This window comes from Notolabrus celidotus, chromosome 9, assembly GCF_009762535.1.
Source record: "Notolabrus celidotus isolate fNotCel1 chromosome 9, fNotCel1.pri, whole genome shotgun sequence".
Classification (NCBI taxonomy): domain Eukaryota; kingdom Metazoa; phylum Chordata; class Actinopteri; order Labriformes; family Labridae; genus Notolabrus; species Notolabrus celidotus.
Genome location: NC_048280.1, coordinates 13197300 through 13218185, shown reverse-complemented (window position 1 = coordinate 13218185; position 20886 = coordinate 13197300). Strand labels below are relative to the sequence as shown.

At 41.8% G+C, this 20886-nt stretch overlaps 2 protein-coding genes and 1 long non-coding RNA gene across 6 annotated transcripts; 1 reads left to right on the top strand and 2 right to left on the bottom strand.

Moving 5' to 3' along the window:
- Window positions 1–631: 631 nt before the first annotated feature.
- On the bottom strand, window positions 632–9287 carry ubox5 (U-box domain containing 5). The gene is given in 15 exon segments (XM_034691805.1): window positions 632–1520; window positions 1522–1572; window positions 1574–1689; window positions 3452–3547; window positions 3550–3636; window positions 3757–3899; window positions 3901–4003; window positions 4006–4367; window positions 4463–4496; window positions 4499–4564; window positions 4567–5215; window positions 6484–6503; window positions 6506–6584; window positions 7319–7382; window positions 9134–9287. Coding segments are annotated over 14 exon segments (1914 nt in total). The 5' UTR covers window positions 7373–7382; window positions 9134–9287; the 3' UTR covers window positions 632–1466.
- Window positions 8807–14892, top strand: LOC117818763. Of its 2 annotated transcripts, XR_004632397.1 has the most exons (5): window positions 8807–9334; window positions 10086–10193; window positions 12004–12069; window positions 14042–14248; window positions 14449–14892. It is a non-coding gene; the product is annotated as an uncharacterized LOC117818763 (long non-coding RNA). The 2 variants fall into 2 exon arrangements; XR_004632396.1 differs by having other exon boundaries at window positions 14042–14892.
- Window positions 10564–20485, bottom strand: lzts3b (leucine zipper, putative tumor suppressor family member 3b). Of its 3 annotated transcripts, none has more exons than XM_034691802.1 (8): window positions 20240–20485; window positions 16885–17847; window positions 16264–16734; window positions 16010–16177; window positions 15038–15166; window positions 14428–14619; window positions 14000–14230; window positions 10564–13755 (listed from the first exon to the last, which is right to left on the bottom strand). In XM_034691802.1, exons 2-8 carry the CDS (start codon window positions 17728–17730, stop codon window positions 12619–12621), a joined length of 3174 nt encoding a protein of 1057 aa, XP_034547693.1. In that variant the 5' UTR covers window positions 17731–17847; window positions 20240–20485; the 3' UTR covers window positions 10564–12618. The 3 variants fall into 3 exon arrangements, with proteins under 3 accessions (XP_034547693.1, XP_034547695.1, XP_034547694.1); XM_034691804.1 differs by having other exon boundaries at window positions 16498–16734; XM_034691803.1 differs by having other exon boundaries at window positions 16885–17722.
- Between the last annotated feature and the right edge of the window lie 401 nt (window positions 20486–20886).

The following is a 20886-nucleotide window of genomic DNA, read 5'->3' as shown; positions in this document are numbered from 1 at the left end:
GCTGCCAGTTAAATAGGGGTTGTCAGATAATCAAGGAAATTAGCACCAAGAGTCAGATTAACACCAATAACTGGGAGGTATCTGAAAGTGTTCTCTAATTTTGATCAGTGTTCTTTTTCTAATATCTCACTTAAGTTTTATACTGTGCTTCAGAATATATTTAACTCTTGAAATATGTTTAAAATATTGCTCTTGTACTCCTGCTTGATAATTTCAAATATGACTATGCAGTGACCTTGATATTTAAGAAATTGTAGATTATTCTCTAGTGTATATACTACTGTGTACTATATCAAAATGCAGACTGACAGCAGCTGTTTGGCTGTTTACACTCAACATGAGTCACACGCATGTATTCTGCCTGTAACATCGGCGCGATACCAAAGCTTTTTTTGTTATATAATATTTGTTTGGTGTGGAGAAGGGGCCACAGGGGGCTCCCAGTTCAGTTTTACAGGGGCACTGGCCCCTGTTGGCCCCTCCCAAGAACCGCCACTGTCTGGAGGACTTGTAGCCTCTGTTGGGAAACATTGTGTACACATGTATTTCCTCACAAAGCATCTAAAAGAGAGAATAGTTCAAAGCAGTAAGTAATGAAGTAGACATGAATGAATGTGGGAAACGAAGGCAGTTTAAGGTATAAAAACATCAGCTTTTAATAACAAGTTACAGCTGCAAGAATTCATGCCAACATGTGCTTTTAACATGTACATGAAAACAAATTACAAAAGTGGTACATCATCCATTTCAAGTATTCTTCCTTGGATTATATTCTGCATGAAATGAAGTCCTGTTCTTACGACACAGCCTACCAAGAACGTATTAAATGTAAAGTGGTGAATGTGGTGAAGAGGGAAAAAAGCAGAAGGTTTGAGCGTGACCCAGTCGGTCTCTGCACAATGACCGAACAACCTTGAGTCGGCTCGATTTCCGTTGAAATGCCTCTGGCCTCCTGCGTTCCATACTCCTGTCCCCCAAACCTTTCCTTGTGCATCATCTACCCAATCCACAGTCTGCACAAAGGCTGGAGAACCAAGGCTGAAGCTACACTTCACTGCTCAGTGAAAATAATAAGACAGGGAGAGGTAATGGAAGGGAAGAGACCTTTATTTTATATATATTTTTTTTTTCATTTTTTTTTTTAGAAAGGTCTTTGCTTTCAATGATGTTCTTTCTTCATGTGTGGGCAGTAACCGCTGAGACCTTTCTGAATCCTGCTTTTGTAGCATCAAGGCTCCAACAAAAATAATTCACTGCTAGGCTTTAAATATCTGTATATTTGAATCTATGTTTACAAATCCTCTGATCTGTAACTTTTAGTCTGAATGTTTATTATCCACATTTCGAGTCTCGACACCGTCAGAATACTCAGAAACCTTGAGTACAATACTGTCCTCACCTTGAAAACAATCCCTCTCATTTCGTAACAGGCTTCAGAGGTGTAGATGTGTCCTTTTAGCAGCAGGTCAGTGATGAACGCGCATTATGTCACTGCGTGGGGTAGGGTTTCGGCAGGAGGGGGCATGTGATGTGATTGGATGTCGATCCAGTAACAGAGTTAAGTGGCTGTGATTTCCCTCCGTACGCAGGTCCCGCAGAGCAAGTGACCGCAGGTTAGACGGTAGATGGATGATGTGGATTTAGAGTAAACAGAGACAGAACAGGAACATGAGGAGCAAGTCTTGTCGCCTGATGGGAATATGAGAGAAAATGTACAATCAGTCAGACACTCAAACATATTTTGAAGCTTTAAACGTGAGTTTTTTTCTGTACATTTAAATAGCTTCCTCGCGTGTTTGTTTAATAAAACTCCCAAATTTCTCTCACTAAAGAAGTCAGTTTTGTGCTTGTTTTTTTGAGAGAGACTTTACATTTGTCCACTTAAAAACCACACAAACACTTATTTTATTCACAGGAAGTAAAGCATCCATACACCCACCCAAGACTGTCGCACAGCAGGCATCTCTAATACTTAAAAAAGGAGAACAAAGTAAAAACAGCCCTGCCTTAAAAGAGTGCAGAGTGTTATGTAATTTCAGACACACGGCTTCCTGTTAGTCACTGAACATATAAACCTGGAGTTTTTAGATTCCAAAACACTACACTAAGGGTGATCACAGCTTTAATGTTATCCTGGGTGTAAAAAATCACATAATAAATAGCAGAAATATGGCATTAATGTAAAATAAGGTATATTTTATAAAAAATGTGTATTTGCATTACACAAAATTGAATGGCAATAGAGCACCTCGCTGTTTTATGCTAGGAAAGTTGTGCCATGTTCGGAGAAGCCCTGATTCTATTCTGTGTTGCCCTCCCTTGTTGTGTCATCTGTAGTTGCCTAGTTTGTATACAATTAAGCCTGGTTTATATTTCTATCGTAGTACCTACACAGAGGCCCACGCACATAGCTGATGCGCCCCTCCTCCAAAATGAAACTACGTGTGGAATTGAGACGGGCTGTAAGCCCTGTGACTGGTAGCTTGATAGCATGTAATTCCTGCATTTACAGAACTCAGGAATCGCCGTCCATTCATCTCCTCCAACGTCTTCTCTATTCTTCCCTTAAATCATTGCTGTATGATAAACAGCAACATATATCAGCTCTAAATTAACATAACATTTTGGAATCGCTGTGATTAAGTAAACAGAAAATGTAGCGAGACCAGAAACAGGTGACCCCACTATCAGAGATCAGAGAGACCACACTGCCCTCAAGCATTTCGTGGAGTACTGCTGTGCGACAATGACACTCGATGCACAAGTATGTAGTGCTCATGTCTGCGTCAGCCACTGCTGTGTAGGATCAACGCAGGAATATACACCAGGCTAGATGACTGCTCTTTTGCATGCAGAGACAATATACTGTAGGTCCACGGGATGAGCTTTAAAGAAACAATTGCTAGCTGAAGAGTTTGTAAAAGTAAGATATAAGGTATAGAGACCAAAACTATGTTTTTATTTGAGGTAAACATGTTAAATTATGCTGTTAATAAGAGCTCCAGTGGGGTAACCTTTGCTTTGCAGCCTGCCTCAAGTGGAAAGTTAAGGAAGTGCAGTTTTTTGCATCTCCAAATTGGCTTCACTTTAACACCAGAGGTTTGCTGCTTGGTCCAAATTAAGCTTTACTTGCTTTAGTGTGGTACACAGTCTGTAAAGAGGTAGTTTGGGCCTCTGTTTGGTTAAATTATAAGTTACTGAAACATACTGAGCATATTAATAAGGAGCAGACATTCGATTATGCTGCTTTAGTATAAATGTACAGTAAGTTAAAATCTCCCTTTCAGCTCAATCACTATCTTAATCCATTGAATTCACTTCTAGAGTTTACAAGGGATTAATTTGAAACCTTTAAAGCCATCTTTAAATTTCAAAAGGTAAAATCTCTTGACTCACATGATTTGGAGTACAGTGGAGTGAGTGCTTCAGAGTAGATCCTTCTAAATCTTACCTTGTTGCATGCTGGTAGTGCCTGCAGTCTGGCTGTGCAGTGAGGTTCTCTGTGTCTCAAAGTCAGATGCAACCTGTTTTGGCTGGGACAGGTTGTAGTGAAGGAGGGACGTCCCTGCAGGGCGGAGAAGAGGGCCTCATCCAGGCTGGCTGACAGTCGCTGCTCATGAGAGCTGCAGCTGGAGACTGGAGGAGGATGGCAAAACAGCAAATATCAACACAGCAAACAAGTCAGCCGGTTACAGATAAGTAATAAAGAGGAATAAGTTTCAACATCTGACTTATTTTAGAAGATATTGTACTCACTTGAAACTGCACCATTTCTTGGTCTTTTTGTTTGAGGTAATAATTGCTTCTCAGCGGTCAGCTCTTCACTGGATTCTTCAGTAATTAGATCTCGTTTCCTTCTTCTTTCAAACTCTGAATTACTTCCCGTGCTCAAACATGGCCATTCCAATTTTCTGATAATGTCCTGATCCAGTCTCTTCCCCTGTTTTGCTTCCATTTGAGTTTCTGCTGCCTGCACTCGAGTTAACACCAGTACTGTTCAATGAGATTTATCACAACACGGAGAGACCTGAGATTGTCCATCCATCGTAGAGGCTAGAAGTCTGGAGGCCTGAGGGACATCTCCTTTCCCTTGTCGTCCCAGCATCCTGTCTCTAAACACCTTCCCTTTCTGCAAGAGAAGGAGGTCAATGCGGCTCTTCAGTAGCGGATTTGGAAGAGGCTGGGAGGTTGAGGTAAATGGGACGCCAGTAAAGGGGTCGTTTGGGGCTCTACCCCATGTTGCTTCTCTCTTCTGGTGCTCCCTCCAATGTGCTGTTGTCCACAGACCACCACTGGGTAGCAGCATGGGCAGCATCATTATCTCCTGGGTTATGGGATCAAGGAATTCCTCTGGGATGGAAAGATTGCTGAAGTCAGACAGGAAGGCAACATTGTTAGAAATGCATAACCAAGATGTCTGCTCTATCTACAAAAAGAGAGATGTCTTATCATAAACACATACCTAGGAGGTGTGTCTGCTAGGGGTGGTGGTTTGTCTGGCTGACAGGAGGGGTAAACAACACAGGACGTTGAAACTGTCTCTCATTGGCCTCGTGGACTCTTTAATCCTCTCTACTTCTTCTGCAAGGCAGCATCGAGCAGGTTGTCCCCACACAGTCAAAGCCTTGAGTCCCAGAGCAGACGCTGCAACCGCCATATGGCACAGTGACACGAAGTGTGTCACAGCACCCAGCGAGAGCAGACCTCGACTCCACAGCTCCTCTTGGCGACAATTTGAAGGTTGTGGGGGAGGCGAGGAGAGGAATGGGGGCCGTGGACGAACATTTGAACGTGTGAAACAGATGTGTGTTTCTTCCTTTACCTCGCAACGACCTACCAGTTTAAACTCCGGTTCAGGGTAACTTGTTTCAGTTTTTATCTGAAACTGGGACGTATGGCCTCTCTGTTGAGGCTCATCCAGAGTTTTTTCACCCCACTGTTTGGCCTGAAGACTCCACTGATGGCCACAATTCTTCCGGGATGCACTTTCATGCCCTTGCTGTTTATCTACATGTCGTTTTTTCTGGTCCTTGACCTGCTTTTGTTCCTTTTGCTGACCTTGTCTGTGGCCTTGGCTAAGATTATTGGATGGTAGCTGATCAGAGCTGGTGCTGATCTCCAGTTTCTTGCTGGCCTGTCCCCGGTCCATACCCCAGGGCCAAAGCTCCACATCCACCCTGCAAAGCTCCACCTGGAAGCCAAAATTCAATGTCACCTGGAGGAGAAAGGAAGAAAAATAGTTTATTCCATACGGAATAAATGCAGTACAAGTTTTACAATAGATTTTACCCATTTTTAGGTTTGGTAGTTACTCGCAACGCAAAAACTATAATTGAAAAAAATGTGCCCTCATCCCTAATATGTAATGACTTGCTGTGACCTGGCTGACTACATTAATGTGTCACAGTTTAGACTGGTCATTAAAATTGACATATTATGCTCTTTTTCATCAAAATATATTGGTCTAAGAGGTCCCCAAAACATGTCTCAAAAAACACTTTGAAATCAGATTTTGGCATGTCTGTAAACCCCTCTTTTCAAGCCCTGCTCAGAACAGGCTGTTTTTCTGTGTCTGTGCCTTTAAATGAGAATGAGCTCTCTGACCACGCCCCCTCAGGAAGTGGATGTGCCTCGGCTCTCCAGCACGTTGATCTAATGTTTACATGTTGGCTGAATATACACGGCTGATCACAGACCCCGCGTTACTTCAACCCTCTGAATTTGATCCAGAATCTGATCCTGATGGAGAGGCGCCTGCAGCAGGATCTTTCTGAACGATTTGGTCACAGATTTTGTGTTTCTTGTTGTTTTATTTGTCAGTATGTCGACGTGTGTCTTGGTACACAGCTACGTACATGTAGCTATGTGGCTATGCTAACTAGTGCTAGCACTTTCCATGAAAAATAAAAAATCATCCACTAGATCTTCAAATCTGCAGACGTGGGGAGTAAAACTGATCTTTGTGTTTATTAAGACAGCCTACAACTAGCATGCCTCCCTCCTACGCTCCTTGTTAGCGCACACGTGTGCAGGTAATGAAAAAATGGAGGAGGAGTTGAGTTGTATTTTATACAGTCTCTGGGCTGAACAAGCTTCGAGCTCTGACTTCCGTTACAGACCGGATGGCGTTATGACGTATAAAAAACACTTAAAACTGAAACGGCTCATTTCAGCACACATTTACAGAAAGGTGGAGAAATCAAAACAGGGGCAGAATGGATTTTTTTTTTTTTTTGTAGACATGCCAGGGGCACATATTTCAGGTAGAGAACCATTAAAAGTCGATTTTGCATGATGTGTCACCTTTAACCTTTGCATTTGCAAGGCGTCAGGTAGGCATTGTCAAAATGAATTCAACACCTTTGAGTCACTGCTTACTCACAGGAGATCATAACAGTTCCTGTGTCTGTATGACACAGACATGATAACTCAAGATATATCCTCATATAACTCTCTGCATAAAGTGTAAGACAGTCATCTTACTTGTACAGGTGGACGGAGGAGTACTCGAGCTTGAAGCCTCGCCTCCGTATGGCAGGGTCAGCTGATACAAGATTTGTGACATCATATCCATCTGCACACAGCTGCATGGGAAAAAATAGAAATTGGGGAAACATTAATTATCAGCTCTGGAATCTTGAAATTAAAACCTTAAAACAGAGAGCGGTAACAGTCAAACATTTTCAATGGAGCTTCTTTTTTTTCCCAAAGGACTGTAGAAAGATTTAAGGCAGGAAATGATAATGACGCATGCTCTCAAGAAAGTTAACATAATTTTAAGAAATAAAAGAGGCTAATTTTGCTTAATATGTTTAAATTACACTAAGAAATATATGTGGTGCTACAGGAAAGCAAAGATGCAAGAAGAGTGTGCTGGTAGAGGATTAAGGAGAAATCTGAGGTACACTTGAAGGGCCAAGAGAACTTCTTGCATGCCCTTGGTGTGGAAAAAAATTACATTCAAAGATCACATTACAAGATATCAATAAAAAGAACACAACAGGTCATTTGTGATTCAGTCTCCCACACACCACTTTGTATCTGAGCTTCTTCTTTTTTCACACATTTGTCCTCAACCCTGCTCTATTTTGTGTCTATGTTCAGTGAGTCGCCCTCTTTTTAAACTTTTAAAAAGTATTATAATGGTGACAAGGTCTCTCATAAACAGTACCACAGATTGGAAATGTATGTGATGTGTAACCCTTTCTTAATGTCATGTGGGTTTGTGTTATTTGTGTGCTCTCATACGATTACAACTAAGAGGAAAGCATTGAACATGGTAAATAAAAGGGTACAGTTACATGACGGTTCCACGCACCTTGTTGCAATGAGCTGACGTATGGAAGTGTGGCAGACAGAGATTCAAGACCATGTTCTCCAACCTGCGAAAAGAAAACAGACTTAGTTAAAAGCTGTACATCTTGCTAGGTCAAGGCAAAATGATGCATTGAGTGCATTCAATAGTTCAAAACTTACTTACATCCCTACGGTACCCCGCATTGTCCTGCACTATTAGAAGGTATTCACCTATCTGTCGTGTTTACTCCCATTAGTTCACATGATCTATAACCTCATGAAAAATAACCTTGAGGAGGTGAAAGACTGATTCTCCTCTGAGCAGCAACATTCAACAGTTCAGTTATCTCAAGCACGTCAGCTCACACACAGTTATTGTGTTAAGTAAGTCATATATAGAAAAGGAAGACGGTGACTTCCACCTATGTTTGACAACATGTTGGCTGTTATTCAATAAATCGAGCAACCAATGATAATTAGACAAAGACGAGTACCTCTGAACTGAGATGAATCCATTAGTCAAATCAGAAATAATAGAAATGCAAGGATTTGTTGCTGCTCATTTAAAACAGATCTTATTAAAAGTCTTCTTCGCTGCCTCACCTTTAGTTCCATCACTTTTCATCAACTTTTACACAATTCTTTAATCACTATTATTTACCTCTAACTCAACCTCTGCTTATTCACTTTGTAGTAAATACTCTTATACTTTGTACTTTTATTTAACAGATATTGACGTACTTTTGCATCCATCTTAGATTTTAATTTACTTTACAAAGTGTGTCTTGTCTTTGCATAACAAAGTTCTCAGTGCTCCAATTTACTCTGTAAAGCACTTTGCTCTTATTGCTATCCGAGTAAAGCTAATTGTATGTACAATGAAAGGGTTTAAAGGGCTTTATGTTCACATGTTTATTGGAAAATGGATAGTTCATTTCTTATCCAGTGTCTGGAAACTCTAGGTAAAACCATATCTAAACACAGGAATGCAATGTATATTTTAATATCAATCAATCAATCAATCAATCAATCTTTATTTATATAGGAACTTTCATACAAATCAAATGCAACCCAAAGTGCTTCACAGTGATTGAAAAACAAGAAAGAAGCAGAAATAAAACAATGACAAGACATATTAGGGGAAAATAATAATAATAAAAATGATAATAATAATACAAATAATAATACAAATAATAATAAAAATAACATAAAATAAAATAAAACAGAGGCTAATGCACATCAACAATAAAATATGTGTAATTAAAATTAGTTAAAGCATCAAAATTAAGAATAAAAATAGTTAAAATAAATAGATTTAAAAATGGTAAGGATAAGAGTTGAAAACAAAACTAAGGCTAATATCAATAAAACTGAGTAGATAAATACAATAAAATAAATAAATAAATGAATAAATATAATGTGTATCTTCATGTCTGAATTGTTGTCATTGTCATATTTCTGTCTTGTTTGATCTTATATCTAAATATATGTTACACTGTAAGGTCTTCATTTCCTGTAAAGTCATATATTTGTTTTGAACCACTCAATGTCTTGTTTATGTGTAAAGCACTTTGAATAGCTCTTGTAACCTGCCCTGCCATAAGAGGAATGTCCTTTGATATGTGGCCTAAACATTACCTTTAAAAAACATTGAACATTTCACTGTGTATTGTACAAAGCCATGTTTTAGCTCCTGTTTCATTTTGGTATGGTGTTACAGCTGTATTCACATGGACAAACGTAGCTAGCAATAATGGTGTGTGCTAACATACAAAAACGTGGAGCAAGTTTGACAATGGTACCAGTAGCTTAATAAACTGTTGCAGAAGAGGCTTACCTGGCTTCTCAGAAGAGGAATTTCAAATGGTATCCTTTTTTGTTACTTCTTTGACTAACCATAGCAGGAACCTAGCTTTCAGTTGCTTAGAGTTAGCCTAGCTCGCAGCAGTATACGGAAGCCGCAATGGGACATATTTAGAATTTGTAAGTGCGGAATTCGTTCGTCGCCAGAGATGCAACATGTGTTGAGACAGTTTGGGTAAGAATAACTCAAATAAAATCGTTTTTCACTTGAAACTTGTGATTTTTTTTTTTGCTTCAGCACAGGTAAAAGTCAGTTTTTAATTTTAAAATGATTTACTTGATGGTTTTTAGTTGTAGTATGTCTGACATTTAGAGATGCAGTTTGTTTGTCTTGTGCTTTGAAAGACATATCTCCTGAGGCCCTGAAGTTCCCCAAGTTTACAAACACCTTTACAAAGTTGGAGACAAATTTACATATTGGAAAACAAAAGTACATTTTATAAAGCAAAAGTACATTAGCAAAACACTTTACCAAGGCCAAAACACATTTTCATTTAAGAAAACAAATTTACAAAATAAAAAAAATCATATTTACAAGCGAAGTGATCCAGTACCAAACGGAGTACTAGTACCAAATGTCGCTCTGTTTGGTTTCTCTCCATCCAAACATACGAAATGACCCCTCATTCGATCAATTCCGGATCACTTCCAGTATTTGGTACATTCCCTTTCCGTTAAAAATGAAAGGTAATTTGTTTCAGACATGGTTAAAGTGTTCTGTTGTTTGTAAAATTGTCTCACCGCTTGTAAAAGTGTTTTTTGATTTTGTACATTTATTTCTTAAATATAAATCTGTTTTGGTCTTGGTTAAAGTGTTTTGATTTTGTTATTTTGTTTTCTTAAATGTGAATTTGTTTTCCAAAAAGTACATTTTCCTCTAACTTTATAAAAGTGATTCATCTTTGTAAATTTGTTTTGTCCTTCAGGGCCACCGTACATACAGCATCTCCTCTGTATGGAGACTAACATTGTTGCTCATCTCTACAAGGTACACCTATGCTACGTACAACATTTCAAGGACCCCTCAGCCTAAGGTATGCTTTTCCTGGGAGGAACCCCTTATCTTGAGTCACTCTCACACCTTCAACAATTTCCATTTACTGCTTTGTGTTTCCATTCTAGTGTATGAGCCTACAGAACATCTAGTCAACACAGTAGAGGTGTGCAGAGAAGTGCTCTTTATATTTTGTAAGGAAATACTGTTTTTGGTCTGTAAGGCATATGTCACAATGAACCCTGCTCCAAGGTTGCATGTGTCAATTCATTTTTACTATCATGCCCACTACCCTGAAGTGTGGAAAGGGATATTGACCTGCAAAAATCCTAATATTAAGAGGACTCATACATTTGCACAGTGCAGTCCTAACCACGAGAAACATGATCTACTCAAAGACAAGACAAAATCCTGAATTATTCGCATATCTTTATTAATTCTGCTGATTTAACAAAGGGGTGGTTTTAATCAAGCCAGAACAGTACTAGAAACATAAATGCAAACAATAAAGTTGAAACATGTATAAAATCCGTAGCATTTTGTTCTCTAAATAATGCAATACTGTAACTACATTTATCACCTACATCAAAAGGAACATCATCTTTTGGGACAGGGTTGCTATGATTGCACCATCATGGTAGGCCAATAGGCTATCTACACAGTTTTAAAAAAACACATAAAGGAAAGCTCAAATGGCACATATTTTCTCTGTCAGTTCACCATAATATAATAACAGTAATAAAGATGATAATACTATGTAATACCTTAGAGATAAGATAATATTCTTGAGCAACATCTTTGTATGCTGGCATAAACAACACATATAAAAGCCATGATATTCACATCTGAGTCTACTGTACATCATAACTTGTGTGTAACACTACATAGTGCAGTTAGCCTGAATGCTTCCTTAAAGAGCAGACTCTCCTCTGTTTTTGATTTTTTTTAAAACTTCCTCCCCCCTGCTTTGTCTAAATGAACTATACAGAAGAAAGTAAGAGTTTTAAGGATATACAGACTCCCTCAGTTTTACTTTTCAGTCTCATTATCCATGTGTCAAGTTTTGATGAACATCCAACTTACACCCCAACCCACAAAAAAAAAATCCCTTTGCACTTAATATACGTATCTTCCCTTGCTGTATTGCCACTAGTCCCTCTATCCTCAATCTCATAAGCTGAAGCTTTTCATATGTATACACACATGCACACACTCACTCAGTCTCTCACACACACTCAAACACACATTTACAATCTATAACTATATTAAGTATTCTTTCTAGTATATCATACATTCTATAATTTGTTTAAACTTTGGAAATATCGGACTGATTCTCCAATTTCTTGGCTGTAAATGCACAAAGTGAATGACACAATTGTCATAATATTTAAATTCAAATTGTGTGCTTTCATTCACGTTCTCCTTGCAGCCCAGCGAGAGGAAAGTTGAGTCTGCAGCTCTCTAATGACCTCTAGTGGTTGGTTTTAGTCACTGCAGGCAATCTGCAGTGAAGGCAAACCAGGATCTCCCATCATCTTAAAACCTTTTCTATATTCATTTGGGGTTGATTATCTGCTAAACGTATCTATTTAATTCAGTTTGTACAAAATATAAACTCTGTTGCTCTAAATGATGTGTTTCAATGAGTCATGCATGTTGGACCCTGTGCATGAAATGACTTGAAATCAAGAATCAGTCTGTGTGACCTGTAACATCGATATCTGCTGGGTTTTAAATTAAAATAGTCCAGCCATGTGTGATGATTCTTTGTAACTGGTTTACTCATATCATAATTAAAGCACTGAAAATGATAATCACACTCTTGATAATTTTTTTCTTCTATTTCCCAGTGTTTGTTATTCTCATATACATGCTGGGAAGGATGGAGTAAGGCGCTCTCCGGCCAAAAATGCAAGGTAACATCACACACTCCGACCACTAATTCTACTTTTACATTACCAGTGACAAAGACTTACAATGAATAAATACCGCATAATAGTCTTGTTGATCATTTCTGACAATATCCCTGATTGTCTTGGTCCTTTTCTAGCGTGGGTATCACGTTATCAAGATAAATGACCCCTGTATTAGTGCTGTTATCTAAACATTGTCATTTAAGGTTTCGTTTTTCTGCCATCCTTCAGTGTGGCACACTTTTCATGAACACTGATTCTGCAGGATGTAGTGGTGTGCAACTAGTAAGAGAAAGGCTGCTCAGGAGGTTAAACAATCATCGATGGACTTAATGCATTTCAACTTTCCGTTAGTATGATCTGCTTGTTACTGGTAATGTTGTATTTCGCAGTCGGCCTCTGGTGATGTTTAGTGTCTGTGGTTGCTTTGAAAAGTATGTCAGACTGTTCTGATTTATTCTATGTAGTCTGAATGCTGTTCACTTGTATGCTGTAGTGGTGTTATATGAGAGGCCTTGTCACTGTGAGTGGATTAAGCTGGGACATTTGTGTTTATATCTCAGTGGACTCTATCCTCTCCAGGCGTGAGGGTCCCGCCCAGGGAGGAGCAAGCTGGTGAAGAGAGGGAGGACCTTTCTGGTCCTCACAAGGTGGGGAGATGGTGAGGGCAATGGGGCCAGTGATGGAGGGCACGGGCTGAGGAGAGAGAGGTGAGAGGGCTGGAGGTGGGGGTGGAGAATTGGACGAGGTAGGGGAGGTGGTGGTTGTCATGGTTACAGTGGTGGTGGTGGACGTTGAGGTTGGTTTGACTGAGAGCTGGCTCATACGTTTTTCCAAAGCTTGGTTCTTCTGCAGAGTCTCTACATAGCTGAGCTGCAGCTGTGCCTGGTATTTTAAAACCCGCTCCTTCTCGTCCTGCCAGGTGTGTCGCTCCTGGTCAAAGTTGAGGGCCTGCCGTTCCCGTTGCTGCCGCTCGAGGCGCAGAGCAGCCTGAAGTTGCTCCAGTTGCCTCCGCAGCTCCCCTGCTTCGTCCCAGTGACCGTCTTGTCCTCTCTGTGGCTGGTGGCCATCCTGACGCAGTTGGGCCTCCTGACAAAGTTGTGCCTCGTGTCGTAGCTGGGCCTCCTGACGCATTTGAGCTTCATGGCAGAGCTGGGCCTCCTGACGGAGATGAGCCTCCTGGCGCAGTTGGGCTTCCTGGCGGAGCTGCACATCTTGACGCAGCTGTGCTTCTTGGCGTAGTTGAGCGTCTTGACGTATTTGGGCTTCATGGCGGAGATGAGCCTCCTGACGGTGCTGGGCCTCCTGGCGCAGTTGGGCTTCTGGTCTGATTTGGGCGTCCTGACGCATCCTCATGTCCTGCTGCATGTGGGCGTCTTGTCGCTGCTGTGCGTCCCGCCATTGAGCTTCTTCGCGCTGCCTCTCCTGTCTCTGAGCCTCCTGCCTTTGGGCTTTGGCTTCATCACTCTGAAGACTCAGCAAGGTGTCAGATGTCGGGGTGAGGGAGTTGGTTGAGGAATCAGAGGGGTTTCGTGGGCAGTGGACAGCTCCCCAGGGAGGCAACAGTCCTGCTGCAGCTAAGTTCGGGCTCACGACAACTTCTGCTCCTCTGCTCACTTCATTAAGAGCCCGCTTCAAACTGAGCACCTCTGCCTCGAAAACACCCAGCTTCTCTCTCAGAGCAGAAACCTGTAGAAAGAAATATATATCATGTGTTTAATTAAGTTTCAAACATAGTATTTGAGTTATAGTTGTCTATATTGTAAGTGTAATCACATAAGTGATTGTAAATAAACATAAATAATACATGTGTCAATATAAACATAAATAATGATAAAGACGCTGATAAAAAAGTTTGACAAACAGTCCTGTCATTTATAACCCTCTGTGCTTAAGTCCTCTGCTCTGAGTGCTATTTAAAGTGTAGACGTACCTCTGACAGAGTCCTCCTCAGCTCTCCCTCACACTTCTCCAGCTCCAGACTCTTGGTGCTGTAGGAGTCCTTCAGTCCCAGCATGGCCTCCTCGCGCTCTCTCAGCTGGGCGTTGAGCTCCTTCAGCTGACCTCTCAGGGCCACCATCTCCCCGGCTCGCTGGGTCACTTCAGCCTGACTCTCCCTCAGCTGCTGCTTCAGCAGGGAGATCTCTCCTGCCTTCTGACACACCTGCAACATAAAGATCCAGTGAGTGGAATTATTTCCTTGTATATAAACATTGTTGTAGTTCTTGGTTGTAAACACATACAGTAATTTGCATCCTCACACATGCAGCCTTATACTCATTGTGTTGTCTAGCATGATTTAACCCTGATAGTATTTCACTGAACTAGTCAAGCACACCATCTTAAATACTCATATCTCACCTCCCACTTGGTCTCCTCCAGACGAGGCAAGATGTCAGCCTGCTCCTTCCTGTAGTCTAAACACTTTCTCTCCAGCTCCTCTCTCTGGGCCAACAGAGCTGCCATTTCCTCCTGCAGCCTCCTCTTGTCCTGGGACAGACGGGTTATCTGGGCTTGCAGGGCAGTCTGGGAGCGCTGAGCACGGCGGGTAACCTGGAGAATACAGAAAGTGTATATGTATAAGTGGAGCATACATGCATAACACCTGCAACATAACACTGTGATGCTTTCAGATGTGACAGTCTGTTACTGATTCAGTGGTGTAAACTTGGCTCATATTTGATGTAGTCTTTCAGATCAGATGAATTTGCAAGACAAGGCTTTTTAAAAATGGTTGTTACTGTGTTGATATTTCATGAAGATAATGCAACTTTATCTGAAGAGGAGTTCACTTCTGATTTCACTATTAAACTGGATTGGAGGAAAGGCATTTGTGGTGTTTTTGTTGCATCCATCTGTTATCTATGTTCCCCTAATAATTGCACAACATTGTCGCCAAATACCCTGATCCTTAAAAGATTCCACAAAGGTTACATAGTGTGTTTAGTAAGATCACATGTACTGAGGTCACCTGCTGCAGGCGTGAGGCATAGTTCTGTCTCAGCTCGTCCATCTGTCTCTCCCAGACACGCTGCTTCTCCTCAAACACCTGAATGATGGCTGCCTCACTCTGGTCCAGGTTTCTGCGCATGTGCTGCACCTGTAGCAAAGGAGAATTATAGGGTTAGCTAAAAGTTTATGGCAACAACAACAAAGACTGTGAGGCATTTCTTGATGCAGATACAATGTAAAGCCCTTGCAATTAAACATTTCAAAACATACAAAATGATCATTCAAAACAAGTCATTGAGGGTTTTTGTCCTCCTAATACATAGCTTCACTTCACATTAACACTTTTAAAGTGTCACTTGAAGCTTGTTGTCAAATCCCTCTGTTTCATATACATTATTTAAAGGTTGATTACTTGGAGTGCATTCCTCATCCAAAGCTCAGCAAATGTGAAAGGGTCCATATAAAGCTAGCTAAATGATTGGCAATTAAACATAGCCCATAAGCCACACAGGTAGATCCTTCATATCCTGTGGTGGTTGATGGGTTTCAAATAATAATAATAATAATAATAATAATGATAATAATAATAAAAAAAAAATAATAATAATAATAATAATGCAAAATAAAAATACCTTACCTTTCAATAAATAACGTGCAGAATTTGGAGACTGTTTAAAAATAAAAACAACTGGCTCATCCTGTTTTGTGTATTTTCCAGTCAAATGATGCTTTGTTTCTAAAGATGAGAAGTTAAATTTAACTTCGATATGTATTTCACACAAGAAACCAAAGTCTATTAATCTACAAAGCCCTGTGAATTTGTTGTAATCAAGGATATTAAAACAAGACTTTCAACCTTACAACATCAGTACAAGCAAATAGTTGTGACTTTGAACTGGCCCTCTAAATGCTGACAAATACCATCATTGTTGTTTTACAAACATAAGGCCCACAAAGTTAAAAAATGTTACACTTCTGAGTGACCTCTGACCTCTTGCTCTTTCTCCCACAAGCGGTCCTCGAGGTCCTGAATGATGTCATCAGAGGACGGGGAGGGGCGTAGAGGTGCTGGGGCATCACTCAGGTGACTCAGTCTCTGGTAGGATGTGGAGCTCTTTCCTGAGGAGGACCGGCCGCTGTCTGATGCGCTGAGCCCGTTCTGGAGGAAAACAACACATCATGATTACATTGGTGAAGACAGAAAAGTGCACGTATCAACACACTGGGTGAGTATAGATGATGGACCTGATATCCAGGCTTCTCCAGCTTGTCCAGCCCCGCTGCTGCCCCGGCCATGCCCAGCCTGTTGATGTGGCTGGTGGAAGCACTGAGAGGCCCCAGGACCGCTGGAGGCCCACAACCAGACCCTGAGCCCGTATAGGTGGGCAAGCTGGTCAGGGAGTTCCTCCCTGAGTCAGACATCCCTCCCTGAACAACTTCATTACCATTTCCCCCACCCTCACTTCTGCTGACCCTCACCGGACTGTCCTGGTCCAGGAGCAGGGCCTCTGGGACCTCTCCTGCTTCTCCTCCTGCCACGTCCCTGCCTCTCCTGCCTCCTCTGCTCTCACTGAACCCTTCATTCCTTGCCTCGGTCTTGCCCTCACTCCCTGCCCCTCCCGCCTGGCCCACAAGGTTCTGCATGGAGTGGAAGCTCTTGGGAACAACTGGCTTGAAGGCAGAGGGACGAACGAGGCCTGAGTTGTTCTGCATGGCCTGCGAAAAGGATCAAAGAAGATATGAAAGGAAGAAAGAAGGAAAAACAATAAGAGAAACATGATTGATACATTTCAAGACCATATACTCATTTTAAGACTGCCTTTAGACCCAAGAGTTTGGGTTCCAGTCTCCTACTTCTCGAAGTACCTGCTCCAGTTTTCCAGACACGGCCATGATCTTGGGCGGGTTGTGGTTTGGAGGGTTGTGTCCACCTGGATTGTTCTCGTTGTCAGCTCGGGCGGACGCCATCTCTCTGTGCTGGTGTTGGTTCATGCCAACAACGTTCTTCTCGTTCCCTCCTCGGCCCACGATGTTCCCACAAACATCTAGACCAGCAGTCTGCATCTCCCTCTCCCTCTCTCTTTCCATCCTCTCATTCTCCAGCCTCTCTCTTTCCCTCTCTCTTTCTCGTTCCCTCTCTCGCTCCCTCTCCCTCTCTATCTTCTCTCTCTCGATCCTCTCTCGTTCCCTCTCTCTGGCTCTCTCCCTCTCCCGCTCCCTCTCTCGCTCCAGCCTCTCCCTCTCCACTCGTTCACGTTCCCTCTCCCGGTTCCTCTCCCTCTCTCGCTCCCTCTCCAGTCTCTCTCTGTCCCAGTCTCGGTCCCGGTCCCTATCTCTTCCCCTCTCCCGCTGCCTCTCCCTCTCCCTCTCCCACTCCCGCTCTCGCCTGCCAGCTCCATTGCTGCACTCCAACTGGTTGTTGTTGGACGGGGCGGTCATGGTACATTCAGTGTTGGTGGAGGAGGCTGTTTCGGTGGGCCGGTCAGTCCCGGTACAGGTCCCAGTCGCGATACTAACACTCCCTCGTTCATCGCTAGAAGCCGTCCCGTCTGATATTGTCGCCGGGGGGCGGGGCAGACGCTCTGCACTGCAGCTGCGGTCGGCAGGGCAACGGCGAGAGAGAGGAGGGGCCCGAGGCAGGGTGGTCCTCGTGCCCACAGACTTCATGGCAAACTCCTGCTCTCCTGCCACCCCACTGCCAACACTGCCCATAGTGGGGGTCAAAGGTCAGGGATTAGAGGTTAGGAGTCAGGATTGGGGAGGGTCACAGATACATTTGGAAGCAGTGTGGGTCATCACAACCTAATGCAGGTAGTGGGGGCATACACACTAGAGGAACACAGAAAAACGAGAGGAGTTATACAATATCGTAATTGCATAAGGACTAGTTATACAATAAAGTTAAAGCAGAATAGATTCCAGCCCACATACAGGGGCAGCGAGGTCCTCCCACCATGATAAAAATGATAAGGGTCAAACAGATAAGTCTGGACAATCTTGTATACAGAGACCGTAAATATCAAAATTCAGTGTGCATAAGTAAGAAATGTTAGAGAGGTCACTCGCACCAAAAAATATATCACTGACACTTTGAATCTATTTCATTTTTCAGACACAAATATGGAAAAACCTGCTTTAAATAAATATGACAAAATGCAAAACCAACCTTATATTATTAAAGCTAACAGTGTTTTGTTTTTGTTTGCTGTTTCAGGTGGATGTTGCTTTACCAACACTTTAATGTAGAGTTGCTGAGGGAACCATAAACCCACTGCTGTTTCTATCAAATCAATAATAACTGCAGACGTATAGTAAATACAGACATGAGCGTAAGAAATGCTTTTACACCACACAAGAACATTTGAATGATTAATAAGTCCCATAGACCCCAGAATTAACGAAGGCTGATCACCAATAAGAAACAATCACACACCCATAACGGTGTATTCATCATTTGAGGTAAATTGAGAGGCTGAGCTTGCCTCACTGTGGACTCATTACTTTTAACACTAATCGCGTATGAAAATCAGAATCTGTTTTTTATCTGAGCTTTTGAGAGGATACTGAGTTCAGAGGAGGCAGAAAAGAGCATCTGAGTTAAGTCTGTAGTAACTAGCGTTGCATTAGTTTGCTACACAAAACAACTGCAACACATTAAGTGAAACGCAATCCATTAAGTAAAAAAGCATCTCAACACTCTACACTACAAGACACCACTTGCAGAGTGTGAGTGTTTTGATGTTGGCCACTTCTAACTACTTTCTTAGGTGCTGGTTTAATATGTATGGTTAGAACAATTAATAAACTCTGTCACAGCATCCTGCATTACATCCTAACTTCATGATGGTTATTATGTTTGTTTTTTTCACACTGTTGTAGAGAAATATCTATTCATTATATATGGACATTTTGGAGGCAACAGTTTTTAGTGTTGTTGAATTGTACAGGGTTCATTTCTAATAATGGCTAGACCACCGGCATGATGAAGCAGGCCAATATTGAGGTGAAGTTTGCTGGTATGAAAGTTACTTTATGGTTGTTTGATTCAATTCAGTTAAGTTCATTAACATGCACCAAAAACACATTTTATCCCACATGAAGTCTGGTTACTATCATCTTTACACTTTCAGTAGTTTGTGCAGCAAGCTGACTTAGAGTTTAGGTGTACTGTTTCTGGGGCTCTGTGCAAAATAGGTTGTTCATTTAAAGTTATCTAAATAAATTGGGTAATCACAATATGAGAAACACTAGTCAGGACAAATTAACAGTACCCAAATGACATCCTCTGATAGGACTGTAAAGTTGAGTCACAACTTCTCAAAAAGAGTAGCTGAATCGCATTAAATTACACCAAGAGTAATTTGTAGTATGTCCTCAAGTAGACTAATTGTGAAGACACACTGATCAGTGAGGTTTAAAGATGCAGACTGTACCATGCTGTCATCTGAAACTCTCTCCCTGTAAGCTATGCACCGCCTCCTGTATCATAAAGCCAAAAATGTCCCAAAATACTGCAATAAACACCTCTCACTGTTATGCAATACAATTCAACATCTCCTACAAACTGCTGCCTACAAGATTGACCATAACCTTCATGTAGGTAGGATCTATTGCAGGACTGGTGTTTAGATTTAGCAATATGTGCATGAAAAACTGGCAGTTCAGTGACTGCACACACATGTACAGGGAGGGATATGAATACTGTGGACTGGAAGGATGCATATTTTTGTGTGTTGTGTTTCTGTTGCTATAATGTGCCTATGTTAGCCTGCCCACCAATCAACATCACCAAAACCACACAGATAGATAGATAGATAGATAGATAGATAGATAGATAGATAGATAGATAGATAGAGATGCAGTCATGCCTCTGCACCTCCCCTCCTCAGCCCATTTACTCGAGGTTTACTTCCACTTGGGTGAATAGTAGTAGTAGTAAAATACACTGCCTATCTATGTGCTGCTCTGCCTCAATCCCCTCCCCTCACGACTCCCCCCTCTCTCTCCTTCTCTCTCTCCCTTTTTCTCTGCATCCCTGGGCGGCAAGGGCGGCTTTAGCAGCATCCGCATCAAGCCCTGAATCGACTGCGCTCCCAAACAATTACCTCCTCGCTAGGCCTGAGACAAGAAACGAGCGCACCAGCCTCGCCGAATCAAAAATAAAACATCTCCATTCAAATACACAGCGTCATTGACATTGACGACAGTAGCTTTGATTTACCGATTGTAGCATCCTGGCGGTCCATCATCAAAGGCTACTCACTATTTTGCAGCTCGGTGGTGTGTAAGATGGCAGCCTCAATAAACAATAATGTCACAAGACAGCGGCGTCAGTCCTGCTCGGCCCGGATCTCTGTGATTCTGCGATGTTACCGAGGCTCGGTGATATCAGGGATGCTGCCTTCGACCGCTGTCAGCGTCGGATGCTGATGATGGAGTCGGTCGGTTGATACGCGCATCAGCTGAGAGACACACACCCACCTCTGGCCCCGCCCCTCCGGCTGCATGATACTAACGCCCCCTTTTGGCTTTCATCCAGAGCTCTCCCCTGGGAAAAGCCTATAGAGTCATATACAGTCCACCTGATGGATGGATGGATGGATGGATGGATAGATGCATGGAGGTAGATGTGACGTTTAATGAAGCCATACTGGAAGAATCAGCAGATGAATGTTTTTTCTGCAAACAGCATGTTAATAATTAAATATTTATTTTATGATAATAACAATAATTTTATTTGTAGAGCACTTTTCAAAACCAGGTTACAAAGTGCAGTTACTTAAGACGGTTAAAATAAAATAAAGTCAAGTAAAATTCAGATAAAATCCGGGAAGGCTCTGCGATAAAAGTATGTTTTAAGAAGGGATT

Bases quoted from the DNA above. Each gene is read 5' to 3' on its own strand.
- lzts3b (XM_034691802.1), bottom strand. From the start codon at position 17,730: ATGGGCAGTGTTGGCAGTGGGGTGGCAGGAGAGCAGGAGTTTGCCATG. The intron at 16,735-16,884 runs GTACTTCGAGAA...TCCTTTTCGCAG, and splicing joins TGTCTGGAAAACTGGAGCAG to GCCATGCAGAACAACTCAGG. The intron at 16,178-16,263 runs GTCCATCATCTA...GTTTTCCTCCAG, and splicing joins TGGAGAAGCCTGGATATCAG to AACGGGCTCAGCGCATCAGA.